We start from the raw sequence: 15,705 nt of genomic DNA, 5'->3' as shown, positions 1-15,705 counted from the left end.
TGTTCCGGCCGATAAAGCGGATATGAAGAAATAATTTCTAGACAACAGTTGACAACAAAACTCGTCGTTGAACAGCGTCATTCGTCTTGTGTGTGATTAGGAGTGGGCTGGAAGGAACGGTGCTCCCTTGCGGTCGAAGATGGATGACCAGAATAATAGGCCTCATCACAAAGGCAAGGAAAAAAAGAAATACCAAGGTGTGTGCTCCGCGGATTTAGAATTTTTATCTTGTCCCTGATATACATCTTGCGCAATGCTATCGCGATTGAAGGCGATTCTTAATATATGGGGTTTATCATATTTGCACTATCCTTAGGCTGACTGTCTGTTTATTTTAGGCCAAAATCCCAAGGCTTTTGCTTTCTCAAATCCTGGAAAGGGAAAAAGACAAGCTGCGAGGTCTCACGAGGTATGCTTGCGCTTCGCTTACCATTTCCCATCGTGGCTAGGCCAAAGACAATGCACTGACGGTATAAATTGGTATAGCTCAAAGAAAAACGTCTCCATGTGCCTCTCGTTGATCGTCTCCCGGAGGAGGCTCCGCCGATTGTGGTTACAGTCGTCGGGCCACCTGGAGTAGGCAAAACAACACTAATCAAGTCTTTGATTAAGCGATATTCGAAACAAACATTGAGTTCGCCAACAGGTCCTCTAACAGTCGTTACGTCCAAGCGCAGACGCCTCACATTTTTGGAATGTCCCTCAGATTCCCTAGCCAGCATGGTCGATGTCGCCAAGATTTCAGACATCGTTCTGTTGATGATTGATGGTAATTATGGCTTTGAGATGGAGACTATGGAGTTTCTCAACGTGCTGGCTGCTAGTGGAATGCCTGGAAACGTCTTTGGGATTTTGACCCATCTCGATCTCTTCAAGAAACAGAGCACATTACGAGCAGCAAAGAAGCGATTAAAACATCGTTTCTGGAGTGAACTCTACCAGGGTGCAAAGCTATTTTATCTGTCTGGGGTCTTGAATGGGCGGTATCCGGATCGTGAAATACACAATCTATCGCGCTTTCTTTCTGTCATGAAAAATCCGCGTCCACTAATCTGGCGCAATTCACACCCTTACACTCTCGCCGATCGGTTCTTAGATATCACACCGCCTACTGAAATTGAGGAGAATGAGAAATGTGATCGCACAATAGCGCTTTATGGTTATTTACGCGGTACAAATTTTCCTGCTCAGGGTGCCCGTGTCCATGTTCCTGGTGTTGGAGATCTTACAGTATCTGCCATCGAGGCTCTACCCGACCCATGTCCTACACCTTTCATGGATCAGCAAATAGCCAAAGCATCGGGAAAGGGGTCAAGAAGAAGGCTGGGCGAAAAACAGAAGCTTCTGTTTGCCCCCATGTCGGATGTCGGTGGTGTCTTGGTTGACAAGGATGCCGTGTATATAAACGTGAAATCAGCCACCTTCGACAGGGATGAAGATGAGGATGATGAAGACAGAGGCCTAGGTGAAAAGCTCGTCATAGGTCTACAAGGCGAGCGAAAACTACTGGGAGAGGCTAATACAGGTTTCCGGCTGTTTCAAGGAGGAGAAGCTATCGCGAGAGATGGCGATGAGGTCGGTACTGGCCGAAAGCATAAACGGTCAATTCGCGCTCTAGATAACGGAGGGCATGTGTCGGATGAAGAAGAGGAGGACGATGAAGGGTTCGAAAGCGGAGACGACGAGGGTCTAGACAATGAAGCAGAAGATTCTGGCGAAGATTTATCTGACGATGGTGCCGATGACGAAGTTCAAACTCCGGCAGACTTCACAGCAAGCTTTCGTGAGAAACAGAACGGACAGTCAAAGAATGAGGGTGATCTTGTTTTCGCCGACAGTGATTCAGACCTCGGCTCTATCTCATCCGTTGAAGACCAGGAGTTTGAAGACGGATCAGAAGAAGATGAGGCAGTGTCCGATGATGGTTATAGTGAAGACGGTGATGATGAAGGAGCCTTGCGCTGGAAAGAGAATATGCTTGAAAATGCGAAATCTCTTCATGGAAAACAACCTGCTTACCGTGTCACTGACCTAAGTCGCATGCTGTATGATGAATCCATCACGCCCTTTCAAGTGATTACACGATGGAAGGGGGAGGACCAAGACGAGGATAAGGATGGCGTGGATGGTGAGGAAGAAGAGGATTTTTTCAAAAAGGCCGATGTCGAAGGTGAAGAAGAATGGGAGGACCGAGCAATACCCAATTTCAATTATGAAGATTTAGAAAGGAAATGGTCAGGTGAAGACGCTGTAGAAGCCTTACGGCATCGCTTCGTATCTGCCAAGCTGTCGGGAAATGCAGATAGTGGCGACGACGATGACGATGAAGCGGATGCCTCGGATGAAGGAGATGGCGCATTTGAGGATTTGGAAACTGGTGAGGTGTTTAATGGCTTTGACGACAAATCAGGACGCAAAGCAGATGAAAGTGAATCGGGAGAAGATGAAGAGGAGGCTGAGGGCTCAGTTGACCTTGAAGCTGAACGAGAACGCAACGCCAAGAAGAAAGAAGAGCTACGGTTACGGTTTGAAGAAGAAGACCGTGAAGGTTTCGCCAACGCAAAAAATGGTGATCGGGGCGAAGGCGGCAACGAACAGGAGTTTGGCGAAGATGACTGGTATGACGCTCAAAAGGCAAAGTTACAGAAGCAACAGGATATCAATCGTGCAGAATTCGAGAGTCTTGACGCAGCATCCCGCGCTCGAGCAGAAGGGTTCAGGGCTGGTACCTATGCACGTATAGTTCTCGAAAAAGTTCCATGCGAGTTTTCTACCAAGTTCAACCCTCGTTTCCCCGTCATTGTCGGTGGTCTGGCGCCCACGGAAGAGCGGTTTGGCTATGTGCAGGTGCGCATCAAACGGCACAGATGGCACAAGAAGATTCTAAAAAGCGGTGACCCTCTCATCTTCTCCCTTGGTTGGCGTCGTTTCCAGTCTCTTCCTATATACAGCATTTCCGACTCGCGTACCCGCAATCGCATGCTGAAATATACTCCAGAACATATGCACTGCTTTGGGACATTCTATGGGCCGCTGGTAGCTCCCAACACTGGTTTCTGCTGCGTCCAGTCATTTTCGAACAAACTCCCTGGTTTTCGAATTGCAGCCACTGGTGTAGTCTTGAATGTGGATGAGAGCACGGAGATTGTGAAGAAGCTTAAACTCACCGGTTACCCATACAAGATCTTCCGCAATACTGCATTTATCCGCGATATGTTTACAACTGCGTTAGAGATCGCCAAGTTCGAGGGAGCTTCTATCCGCACGGTGTCTGGTATTCGGGGCCAGGTTAAAAGAGCACTCAGCAAGCCTGATGGCCATTTCCGAGCCACGTTCGAAGACAAGATCTTGATGAGCGATATTGTCTTCTTGCGTGCTTGGTATCCCATCAAGCCTCATCAATTCTACAATCCAGTTACCAACTTGTTAGATCTGGATGAAAGCGCCTCGGGTGAAACTGGATGGCAGGGCATGCGCCTCACTGGCGAGGTTCGCAAAGCTGAGGGAATTGCAACTCCCCTTGACAAGAATTCCCAATACCGCACCATTGACCGGCCAACACGTAATTTCAATCCTCTGCGGGTACCTCGTCAGCTGGCAAAGGACTTGCCCTACAAGTCACAAATAACCCAGATGCGGCCACGCAAAGAGCAGACGTACATGCAGAAGCGAGCTGTTGTTCTAGGCGGCGAAGAGAAGAAGGCCCGCGATTTGATGCAGAAACTCAGTACCATGAACAATGAGAAACGGGCAAAACGCGCCGCAGCACAAGAAGACCGCAGGAAGGTTTACCGCGCCAAGGTAGCTGAGAATCTGGAGAAGAAGGCCGATCGGGAGAAGCGCGAGCAGAAAGAATACTGGAGACAAGAAGGAAAGAAGAGGAAGCACATCGATGGTGAGAGCGGTGGTGGGAAAAAACGGAGGTGAACAGTTTTTTTTTTTTTTTAACATATCTGTCTTTGGCTTGTACAAAGTTATGCATTGCTGGCGTCGGATTTGTGGATCGGTCTAGATCGTGGTGACACATATACAAAAGTTAGCAGTATACCACATATAGTGATAGTATCGATTATTATTCCAGTGATGCACCCATAGAGAGTATTGTTTGTGGCCTTGATTATCAGGCGTCTACAGGTCACATGACCGCGCGTCTTACCCTCAGAGGTCGCGGTCGACAGCGAGGAAGAGGGGAGAGGGGATACGAATGAAGAACGTCTCACTCTCCTGTCCTTTGCCTCTCCGCTAATACTCTTCAGCATGCAGCACGATCAACACCATTACACCAACACCCAGTCTGGCTCCAGCCACCAGACTGGCATGGCGATCGATCAGCCACTTTTGCAGCGTCTCGTGCCTTGTGTGGAGCAGCTGCACGTTGGCTGTCAAGGTGGGTGAGCGTTGTGCGTCCTTGTGCTCTGGTGTATTATTAGACTGTTCGTATGCTTTATAGAGAGAAGTTTACGGGTTAGTTGTCGGACGCAAGCATAAGGCTTACTTTTTGTCTACCTGCTGGAACTCCGAGGGTATTAGACAGCTTGGATTAGACTCTACGTAAAGACGTGTCTGCCTCCATTGACATTGTACCCTTCTCCAAAGGTACTTCCCAGTCTTACCTCGTACAACCTTCTTCCATCGAGCGTAACGAACAAATAGCCCACTGAATAACATCACCAGCCACCGCAGCCTGTGGAATGCCCATCGCTGCCCCGGCAGTGGATCTGCAACGGCGCTTGAACGCTCCGCGCGGAGTCGAGGCGGGTCTGCAGAGCCACCACGACGACGTCCATGCCGAGTCTGCCATCACCAGCAGCAGCGCCAGTTTTAGACCCCAGGCCAATCCAACTTACCGCGCTAACCATGGTCATTACAACCGTTCCTCGGGGTCTCATACTGCTAAAATCCACGCCTTTGCATCATCACCAAACGGACAGTCGGGGTTACGTGCCTCGGATTCTGCTGCATCCACTGAATCCGCACCGCGTATCGCGTCGTTGATCGCAATGGATGGGAGAACCAACCCTCCATTTGGGGCGACAACAGCAACCACTATTCCAAATCACGACGAACATCCGGCTCTCACTAAGACAGGCGACTCAGAGCCTTCGTTAATTGCACCATCATTTTCGCAACAGTCGTTCTCAGAGTCACGGAAAAATGGCCACGTGCGCCAGCCGTCCAGTCCCGCAAAAGCACGAATCGAGACGCAAGCGCAACTGAGTCGAGGACACAAAAGAACAGCAACAGGTGATGTCAAATTGGGGGTATCTGGAGTTGAGACGCAATCGAAGGTAAAAGGACTCCCGGGTCATTCAAGAACACAGAGCCTAGACTCGACTGGAAGTAAAATTGCCGAGGTCAATAACCCTTTTTTTAGAAAAGTTTTTGGTTCCTATCGTATCGTGCTGATTGTTCACTAATAGCTGTCTGCTCAACTTCGAGCTCGTCTTTCATACGCAGCGTTCAAGGTAGAAAAGAATTGGCAAGTGCCACAAGCAGGGAATGCTTCGGCTCGATCACTAAAGCTGGATACTACACAGATCCCGAAAGAATCAGTGACAGGAGCTCAGCAATCGTATAATGGCTCTCCAGAAGGAACGATAATATCAGCTCCAGAGACAGGGCCAACACGAACGCTCAGTTCCACAAACGAAACATTCGACCGTGCTCGTGCAAGCATGCCCCCACAGTCTTCTACTTCGTTACATACTCCCAAGCTGGCGCCCCCAGTCAACATAATCACAGCAAATAAAACACACAGTGCGCGACGACGACCAAATCCCAACGCAGTGAATAGTACCCCGCCATATAACCCATACCCACGACATCGCCGACATCACTCGGAGATAGAGAGGAACACCGCGCGTTCTTATAATTCTAATATGGCTACTCTTGCCGGAAGATCTCCATATTCCATTTCGGCTTCCAGAAGCAATGGTCACAGTCCAGGTTCGATGCGATCTGCCAAACACTCTCCAATCAAGCGACGTACTCCTTCACAAAATGCTCTTATGGAGCAGGACGCCATTGAAACTTTGCTCTTTATGTCCAGTCCGGAGAATTCTGGTTATCACCCTAACTCCCAGTCCAGACAAACCAATGTGAGCACTAGCATTGAGGCGCAAATAGAATTAGGTTCCAACGGAGGCCCGCAGAATTCGTCGCAAGGAAGTAATTTATCAAGTATAGGAAACCCACCAGCGGTTAATTTCCTTCACTCAGGAGCCTTCCCCGCTGCAGCATCGATTGCCAACAACCACTCGATAGGATTAGAGGCACAAGCTGGCGATGAGATCGATCGGCTTCTGGATCAAATGGAAAATGAAAACAGAAACAATACTCAGATGCGACTGTCATACGATTTTTCTCCACTTGGAAACCAAGAGCTAGGTTTATACGGAGCTGACAACCTTGGCGGGTTACGAGATTAATTCTGTCGAATTTTATAGAGAGGAAGCTATGACCATTTATGAAAGGCATTTGTTTTGGAATACCCTCAGGTACCTGATTAAATATTGATCTATATTATATACATGTTATATGCCCGACGAAAATCCCGAGTCCTTACCTTGCCTCTTAACATATTTGAAGAACACACAGTCCTAGTTTTATCACAACATAGATTTCCTCCGGTTTGGGTCGCGATGTCTATGTTCGGTAATTGGCATCCAGGGGACAGAGTGCGGAACTCAATGACCACACCGACATCAGAGTTGCATGTCTCAGCACATCCTTCACCAGCTGCAATATTGGCCTTGTTAATTGTGGTCCTGGTGGTATCCCGCGGAAGCTACCCCTGAGAATGGCTGATCTTGGTTCGTTTGGCCCATCGCCTGACTTGTCTGGTCGAGACAGCTGAAATACCCTAGTTGCAAGTAGTTCTGATCAGCTGTCGGCCGAAAATCTGTCGGTTTCGGTGGTCGAAGATGACCACTTTTCTCTTGGCACGCATTTCTCATGGAGCGTTCCAATTGCTGCCTACGTCGCTCAGACCATTGAAGTTCCTTTTCGCGTTTGGATATTCTCTCTTTGAGTTTGCTATTCTCACGCAGCGAATTATGGTATGCCGCTTCGACCTCTTCCAACTATCCAGGCCGTAATTGACGGCCAAAAAAATTATCGAGGTAACGACAATGTTGGTCACGAAAGCTGCAAAACAAGCAAGGAGGGTGCTTGTGGTCACATCTTTTTTTATTCTTATTACAGCGACGACATGCCATCCGATCAGGCTTGTAAACAGCTGCTTTGCCTGGAAGTTCTAAAGACTGATCCTCATCCGTGATGTTGTCATCTCCTGGATAAAATTCATTGTCATACGGATCCCAATATTTAGGGCCAAAGCCCTGACCTTATTCGAATCTATAGTAGATCGAAGCTTTTCCCCGTTTCTCCTATCTTTAGCACATTAAGCTTTTGTTCGACTGCCACTTGCTAGATCCTCGCCTTTCCCATTTTGATACGGGGTGTGCAGTAAAGCATAAAGCACCTGCACTTTGTTCGGGCCCGTGGATTCTGGCTCTTCCCTTTGCCGCCGTTTTGTCAATAATTTCCAACGATATGGGATGTTTGGATGTGCATTTTTGCGAGTCCACTTGGGCATCTTGCCCTCTGTACTGGCTGTGGGCCCTGCGTTTGACGTTGAAAGCGGCGAATATACTTTTTTGCGGATTTTCTTGTATTATTCTCCAGCAAGCACTGATATACATGAAATGTTGGAGTCAATCCAAACATTAGGGTTACGCATCCACCACAAATAGTGACAATGAGACATCTTAGGCATAGCACGGGACGTCTACCGATTGGATATTTATGACAAGAAGACACCAAGTACGCGTGGAAGATGCCCATGAATGCATGGTGTGGTCCATAGTTTGATTCACTTCAATTGTTGTTACTAAACAGAAAACTGACCAATCATTACAGCCTAGTCCATTTGCCTCAAGGTAAAAATCCTAGCAAATTCTGCGTCGTTTCGGCGTTTTTGTATATATTTCCATCGTATCGAAGCAATATAGTCAACGCGTCTATCTTTAGTGGGCTGAGGATAACAGGTGGCCCTTAATTTACAAACAATTGCTCCATGCCTATACGAAAATTGGACAAATAACAAATATTACTATAGGCATTAGGCATATAGATACAGATGATTCACAAATTTAATAGATTGATATATTGTTACTGTTTTGTCAAACTTGGTCTAATGCGAAAGTTAGGGCTAGCTGCTTTGACTGTAACGACGACCTTTCACACTGAGGCAGCTAGCAGATTTTCTTCTGGGAAACACCATTGCTATCTTGATTCCGCGTGACAGAAGCGAAAATATAGCTACTAGCCTTGCCTAAAGTGACAACCTAAATTCGCTGAGATGTATTCTTCTCGCTTATACGCTGAAGGTCTTTCGAGCCCATTTGATGTTCGTTGTTAACCCAATCAATTAATAAGTATAAATCTTACCTCACTATGATTGTCCAAACGCCAGGCCTTGCTTTCTGTTTCATGTTGTCCCCTTCGATGTCTTTAAATCAAGCTATCAAGTAGCCTTATACCGCGTTCTTGAGGCACAGAGGGGAAAGTGTTCTTCTTCGGTACATGTAGATAGATAAAAATCGGTGAAATCCTTCTACGAATCACTATAACTCTTAGCCTGTGGCAAATTAATGTCTTTATCAGTCATCACGCATATTTCTTCCTATTTCGGAAAGCTCTAATTAAATATTGTTATCCTCTTAAGATGTACAAACTTACCCTCAAACGTAATTTGTTTATCTAGGTAAGCTAGTCTGCACTGTTTTTACTCTGAATATCTTTATTTCCCAATAATATCAATTATTAAGTGGCTTTGATTCTATTCACTATTTCTCTATCATCCGGATATCGATTTTGGCTACGGTTCACATATGCAATGTTGTTAATGCATCAACGCAGCATTTCGATTGATCGTTTCATCCTATTCGATATTTGACAATGTATATTACATAGCTTAGACTACATAATCATGAAATTACTAATTTTATACAAAAAAATAGAAACTTAATGATTCCTTAACGCCAATCCTTCGTAAATGGTATACACACTCACTGCTCAACCTCGCGCCTAATAATGCATTTGCGCACACTATACAGGGATGACTATCCCTCTATTCAATCCCAAGTATTTGCCCCATCCTTCTTCGTCAATTAGATCCCAATACCCCAGTTATCTTCATCCTCGGCAACATCGTAGTCTACCTCGCCTGCATTTCCTTGGCCGTTTGTACCGTCGGCATTCTCCATGGCGGTATCATGACTCGGCTTTTCTGCAACAGCAGGCGATGGATTTGCGACCCATGAAAGCTCGACTTTGCCAACAGATGGGATTTCGGTTGTACCGAACATGAGCTTCTCAGCAATGTAGCGCTCCTTAAAAGTGACGACCATCGAGCCGGCCTGATCGGGATTTGGGGTGATTGATTCGTATTCACCAATACCCTATACAGACGGTTAGATATTAGACTAATCAAAATCAAAGGCTTGTTTCAAAGACCTACAATGAGATATTGCCGCAATGCCTCGTCCTTTTCTGGATCGAATCCAACTCCTGATATGGCAACCCGTTTTGGACGATTGTCTAACCGAAGGACTCCGCCACGCCCACCTCGGGGCGCTCCACGTCCACGATACGCGCCTCGAGTCGAGCCTCGATATGAAGGGTCGAAGCCGCGTCCTCGCCCACGATATCCACCGAATCCACGTCCACGGCCCCTAAATGACTGAGAACTGGCATTTGGATCGATGCCCAAGCTCTTAGCTTCGGCTTCTAGCGTCGCAAGCTGAGCACGAAGCGATTTTGTCTGCTCGCTAGCATCACCATCCATAGCTGTCCTTGCTCCATTTGGGTCATTATCTTCAGTCTGAATTTCACCGGAGGCACTTCCGAGCCGCTGCAAAAGCTTGGCTTTTTCTTCCTCTTGTCTTTTCATGAGCTCCTCGCGCTGTTTCTCAAGTGCAAGACGTGTTTTGTCAGCCTCCTTGCGCTTCTGGATCCTCTCCTCATGCACCTTTTGAGCCTCTGCTTGCTTGGCATCAAATGCATCTTTATCAAACATGGGTGTGTCCTGCTCCTGACTGGTTTGCTGGCCGTTTGCATCGGGCTTCTTCTGTGGTTTGTGCCAGTAAACTTTCACAAACCGGTTATCAAATATAGCCTTGGGACTAGCCCAAGCACGGCGAGCCGAGTCATGGTCTTCAAATTTGATGAGAGCGAGGTTCTTCTTGAAGCCTTGCATTTCCAATTCGGCAATGCTTCCGAACTCAGAAAAGTAATCTCGTATAACTTGCTCGTCGTACTTTTCCTCGGGGATATTTTCAACGACGACGGTAGTGATCGATTTATCATCACTAGGGCCTACAAGAGAAAACTCCGAACGTCCTCCACGCCCCCTTGACGGCATTCCTCCACGGTCGCCACGGCCCCGACCGCGTCCTCGACCTCGGTTTGTATCTTTACCGCGTTGAGCATCATAAATGTGAGCAGTTGTGGGGTCATATTCTGGTGGTGTCAGTATTTAGCACCTTGAAAACATGAAAAAGAAAACTATACCGTTCTTTTCAGAGACAGCAACTGCGCCTTGTCCGTGCTTGTATGGACACGCCGCTCCCATGTAACAAATACCATTGGTTTCATAAAACGGACAAGGTTCATCCGACTTTGCTTGATCGCCGCCTTGTTGACCCGGCATCGGCATCGGAGGAAGGCCTGGCATCTGAGGAAATCCCATACTCTGTAAAGCCATCATCGCAGCCATCGGATCGTTTTGGTCAAACCCGGGGAACCCTTGTGGCATTCCAGCAAACCCAGGTATACCCTGTGAAAACTGGTTTAGGCCTGTGCCATCCCTGCCTCCATTCATTCGGTCACCACGACCACCGCCTCGACGTGTACGAGGAGTTTTGAATGACCTTCCGCCTCTTTGCGAGTCTCCATGCTGCTCGTCCTGCTGGAAACCTTCGTTATATGTGCGCTTTCGCGAGGTTTGTGGGCTCTGCCAAGCTCCTTGTTGGTTTCCCTTCGGTCCATACCCGGCAGTTTGTCCATCAAAAGCATGAAGCTGCTGAGGCGATGCGGTGGAGGGAGCAGTTTGAAATTGAGGTTGGGGCTGGGCTTGCTGAGGTGCGACGGGAACCGGTGCATCGGTCTTGGGGCCATACTTCGCAAAGATCTCATCCACGAACTGGACAGTATCTGTTTTCATTAGTACAAAAGATCAACACCCGCGACTGTGTAAACTGACTTTCTTTCAGGAAGTCCTCCAAGTTTTCAATGGACGCTTGGCGGATTTCTGCATCCGGAGCATCTGATCGAATAAGTGCAAGCACGTAGTCAGCAAGAACATCGGCGTCGGCATCAGAACTATATGTGAGATAATCGTGTTAGTGGGACTACGTTTGGACCGATGCGCAAAAGTCGATGGTGAGTTTCAACATACATGTCTTCCAGCCTCTTCACTACCCATGTCTTGACCTCCGCAGCTTGCTCCTCTGTAAATTGCATGTCGAACTTGCTATTCCAGGCTAACTGCAAGTGCGCGCAGTCTGTGCAGGTACAACAAGTATTGTAGGAGTGAGAACTCCTAGACAGGTGTCGTAGGTCGAAGTACGCGACACGGCGGTAATTAAACACTATCAAATTTCAGGTGAAAAAAGAGCGAGCATTGATTATCGAATTTCACAGAGGAATTCAAGTTATTTTTCGGCTAGATTAGAAACGTCAGTAGTTCACTAGGTTAATGAGGTATGACGGTGATAGCTCTGTAATAATATTTTCGAGCTCTCGATGCCAATAAACGCGATGGCAAAAACGGGTCACGTGATTTAGTCTAATTCTAAATTAAATTATGCGGCGTTGAAGGGGCGATTATATCCATGTAGTTACGGATTATGATTGAAAGAAATTATATATCAACTTTACTACAATATTTCGAATATGAGTGCAGTATTTATATTGTTTCTTATAGTGAAACATATTCAACAGCAAAATTTCACACTCATTTCAATAACATAACAAAGGAAAAGTTAACATGCAACCTCCGGCCTGTGTATTCTACTGATGTAATTTCATCTCCAATGACCGAGCTGCAATCGTGAACGAGGCGAGGGCCAAGTTCGTCGAATTTTTTAACGTTGGTATCATATCATGTCTCGCTTACACCCCACTCAGGCTTCAGGGTTCATCATACTCGTAATAACTGGCCTGTCAAGGCGAGATCAATCCGACTCGAGAAGGGTCTTTTACAGCTTGTCGTAGTACTATGTAAAAGAATTAGCAACCATACATGCAAGAAAATGCTCCGAAAGATAGGATAAAGACTTACGTTATCATAGCCAGGAACTTGTTCCTTAAGACCCTTACGCTTACGAGTCTCGGCGACGATTTGACCAGGCTTGGTAGTTGGGTCAAGAGGAGATCCACCAGGGAGGATAGCCCAGTGATCGAAGACTGATTGAGGGAAGGCCTGTCCTCCAGTGGCAGCACGGAGATCTCCGTTGAAGCCGAAGGACTCGTTGACGGGCATGTAAGCCTTGACGGTGAAGAGAGGAGTACCAACACGCTGTTCCTCAGTGTAAACGTGACCACGACGACGAGTGAGCACACCGTAGATACCACCCATAGCTTGCTCGGGAACCTGGATTTCGACGTTGAAGATAGGCTCCAAGAGACCTGGGTCAGCAAGGAGGGCGGAGGCGTAAAGCACACGGCGAGCAGTAGGAATGATCTGACCACCACCACGGTGAATAGCGTCAGCGTGAAGGGTCACATCCATAACGTTGAATCGAACAGAACGCATGGGTTCTTCGGCAACAGGACCTTCACGGGTAGCCCATTGGAAACCGGAGACGAAAGAATCCTTGATTTCGTTCAGGTACTGAACAGCCTTGGTCTGGTCAACAAGCAAGTTGGCACCGGTGGTGTCAGGACCGAAAGCCCAGATCTTACGGGCATCGGTAACATCCCAGCCGTAGTCATCAGCAAGGACACGAGCACGAGCCTTGAAATCGTCACGCGGGTTGATCTTGCCAGCCTCAATAGCGAGAGAGACTTCCTCAGAAAGAGGCTCAGCCTCGACATACAGACGGTTGTGCTTATTGGGAGACTTGGACAAAGCAGTCATACTGGACTTGCCACCGACAGTCTCACGGTACTGGACGACAGGGTCAGAGATGCGCAGAGGAACACCGGCGTGGTCCTCCTCAAGATCCTTCAAGCAAATTTCCAAGTGAAGTTCACCGGCACCAGCAACGACGTGCTCACCGGATTCAGAGATGGAGACCTGGACACAAGGGTCGGATTTGGAGAGACGCTTGAGACCTTCGACAAGCTTGGGCAGATCATTGGCATTCTTGACCTCAACGGAGCGACGCACGACAGGAGAGACAGAGAACTTCATAACCTTGAGGTTGTGGGCAGTCTCAGAGGTAGTGAGGGTACCAGACTTGAGCAAGAACTGGTCAACACCAACAAGACCGACAATGTTACCAGCAGGAACATCCTCGATGGGTTCAACGAAACGACCCATCATGAGAATGGTACGCTGGATAGCCTTGATGGTCAAGTCCTCCTTCTTACCAGGAACATAGTTAGGTCCTTGAATACGGACCTTAAGACCGGAGCGAACAACACCAGAGAAGACACGACCGAAAGCGAAGAAACGACCCTTATCGGAGGTCGGCACCATCTTGGAAACGTAAAGCATGAGAGGACCCTTAGTGTCACAGTCGCGAATAGCAATGCAAGCCTCGTCATCAGTAGGACCTTCGTATAGAGTTTCCGCACGGTACTTCTGGGCAGTGACGGGAGAAGGAAGGTGGAGTACCATCATCTCGAGGAGAGCGTCAGCGGCAGGCAAGAACTTGCGCATGACAACCTTGAGGAGAGCCTTGCCCTCGAGATCTTTCTCATCATTGGTAAGCTTGATTTCAAGCTTGTCAAGGAGAACGGTGATCTCCTCCTTCTTGTTGTGAGTGATGGACGAGAAGACCTTGAAGATGGGGTCAAGGATAAACTGGTTGAAAGCACGCTCAAGCTGCTTGCCCTCATATGTTTCGGACTTAGTCCACTTCTTGGTCTTGGGGTTGAAGAAGTTGTCACCCTAGAATTATTAGCTTTGGCTCGATATATACATGTAGAGTGGAAAACTTACCCAGAGACGTTCCATCATCTTCTTACGATCAACACCAAACTTCTTGGCATACTTGATGGCGAATTGACGGACGGTGAAAGCCCATCCGTGAAGACCGGAGCCGAAAGCAACGGTACCGTTGTAAGGGTAAACCTGGACATCACCGAGAGCCTTGTCGAAGTAAGTAGCGATGATAACGTTGACGGACTCGATAGTACGAGAGAAAGACTGGTACAAGTCCTCCTTGGTGACTTGGAGTTCGAGAAGAGCACGGTCAACCTTATTGATGATGACGACAGGCTTGATACGTTCACCAAGAGCCTGACGGAGCACAGTTTCGGTCTGGACACAGACACCTTCGACGGTGTCGACGACAACCAGGGCACCGTCGGTGACACGAAGAGCAGCAGTAACCTCAGAAGAGAAATCAACGTGACCAGGCGAGTCGATCAAGTTGATCAAGAAGTGGTTACCGTCAACCTTCTGGGGGATATCCTTGATATCTTCCTCGTCGGGCAAGTGGGCGTAGAGGGAGATAGCAGTCGACTTGATAGTAATGCCACGCTCCTGCTCATCTGCACGTGTGTCGGTGAAACGTTGCTCACCTGCCTTGGCGGCAGAAATAATACCGGCACGCTGAACGAGAGAGTCGGTAAGAGTGGACTTTCCGTGATCGACTAAGCGAGGATTTGGTTAGCACGAGCTTCATTACTCATCTTCCTTGCCTGTCGACATTCGGCGTGCCAGAGCTGAACAGGGAGAAATGAACATACCGTGAGCAATAACGGACATGTTCCGGATGTTGGCCGGACGGTCCATCAGGGCCCGGATCTACGGGTGTGGTTAGCAGTTGTCGAACTGAAGTGAAAATTTGGCCCCTCCTTGTAGGGAAGCACGTTGAGGGTACTGGACGAACCTCTTCGATGGTGAAGCTGGAGCGTACATATTAGCATCATTTTCATAATGATCAGTTGCTCTGACCACAAGATCCAGGTGTGGGAGGCAAGGGCTGATGGATGGGGTTGTCAAAGACTTACTTGACCATCTTGCTTGGATTTTTCTGGTAACGGCCTTAGAGGCGGGGTTGTGCGATAAACAGAAAAGAAAAAGGAAGCGGCACACAGATGACCAGGATCGAGGGCTGGCTCGACCTGATATGCTGGGAGGAGAGAGAAGAACCTGCTGCGCTGCTCCTGCGATGTGAAGAGAGCTGGAGGGGTTCCAAGAAGGAAAAACAGGTGTGAGCTGGAGAAGCAGAGAGGAGAAAAAAGCGCAGGAAAGAGAGGAGGGCGGGCTAGTTAAGTGGGGAAGGGAAGCTGCAACCAGCAAGATTTTCGTCGCTCGAACTCCTGCAAATAATAGCAATAGTCGTTCTTCGTCGTTTCCTTCTGGTTCTGGTATTATTTTTTAAAAAAAATATAGATTACGCAGTTATATAATATTGGTAATCTTTCGAGTCATAATTGTTTATTATTATTGCGGTGGTACTTTCGTTGTTCTGCGGAGCCGAACAGGCTCCCCTTCCGACACACAAACGCAATTGCCTGCTTGTC

General features: G+C 47.8%; 4 protein-coding genes across 4 annotated transcripts; 2 read left to right on the top strand and 2 right to left on the bottom strand.

The window, feature by feature from the left end:
* The first annotated feature begins 62 nt into the window (after window positions 1-62).
* On the top strand, window positions 63-4,080 carry BGW36DRAFT_456693 (putative ribosome biogenesis protein). The gene is made up of 3 exons (XM_046221935.1): window positions 63-197; window positions 339-409; window positions 487-4,080. The coding sequence occupies exons 1-3, from the start codon at window positions 140-142 to the stop codon at window positions 3,925-3,927; spliced, it is 3,570 nt and encodes a 1,189-aa protein (XP_046077810.1). The 5' UTR covers window positions 63-139; the 3' UTR covers window positions 3,928-4,080.
* A 121-nt stretch (window positions 4,081-4,201) lies between these two features.
* Window positions 4,202-6,883, top strand: BGW36DRAFT_367047 (uncharacterized protein). The gene is made up of 2 exons (XM_046214814.1): window positions 4,202-5,354; window positions 5,421-6,883. The coding sequence occupies exons 1-2, from the start codon at window positions 4,692-4,694 to the stop codon at window positions 6,426-6,428; spliced, it is 1,671 nt and encodes a 556-aa protein (XP_046077809.1). The 5' UTR covers window positions 4,202-4,691; the 3' UTR covers window positions 6,429-6,883.
* A 1,998-nt stretch (window positions 6,884-8,881) lies between these two features.
* BGW36DRAFT_367043 (uncharacterized protein) lies at window positions 8,882-11,777 on the bottom strand. Its single transcript, XM_046214813.1, has 5 exons — window positions 11,462-11,777; window positions 11,267-11,385; window positions 10,576-11,217; window positions 9,524-10,524; window positions 8,882-9,464 (listed from the first exon to the last, which is right to left on the bottom strand). The coding sequence occupies exons 1-5, from the start codon at window positions 11,524-11,526 to the stop codon at window positions 9,174-9,176; spliced, it is 2,118 nt and encodes a 705-aa protein (XP_046077808.1). The 5' UTR covers window positions 11,527-11,777; the 3' UTR covers window positions 8,882-9,173.
* A 114-nt stretch (window positions 11,778-11,891) lies between these two features.
* BGW36DRAFT_310670 (putative translation elongation factor EF-2 subunit) lies at window positions 11,892-15,243 on the bottom strand. Its single transcript, XM_046212458.1, has 4 exons — window positions 14,926-15,243; window positions 14,174-14,829; window positions 12,347-14,122; window positions 11,892-12,281 (listed from the first exon to the last, which is right to left on the bottom strand). The coding sequence occupies exons 1-4, from the start codon at window positions 14,969-14,971 to the stop codon at window positions 12,264-12,266; spliced, it is 2,496 nt and encodes an 831-aa protein (XP_046077807.1). The 5' UTR covers window positions 14,972-15,243; the 3' UTR covers window positions 11,892-12,263.
* Window positions 15,244-15,705: the final 462 nt, after the last annotated feature.

The sequence above is a fragment of the Talaromyces proteolyticus genome (genome assembly GCF_021365285.1).
Source record: "Talaromyces proteolyticus strain PMI_201 chromosome Unknown BGW36scaffold_1, whole genome shotgun sequence".
Classification (NCBI taxonomy): domain Eukaryota; kingdom Fungi; phylum Ascomycota; class Eurotiomycetes; order Eurotiales; family Trichocomaceae; genus Talaromyces; species Talaromyces proteolyticus.
The sequence above is the reverse complement of the archived record's forward strand: the minus strand, read 5'-3'. Positions and strand labels throughout refer to the sequence as shown.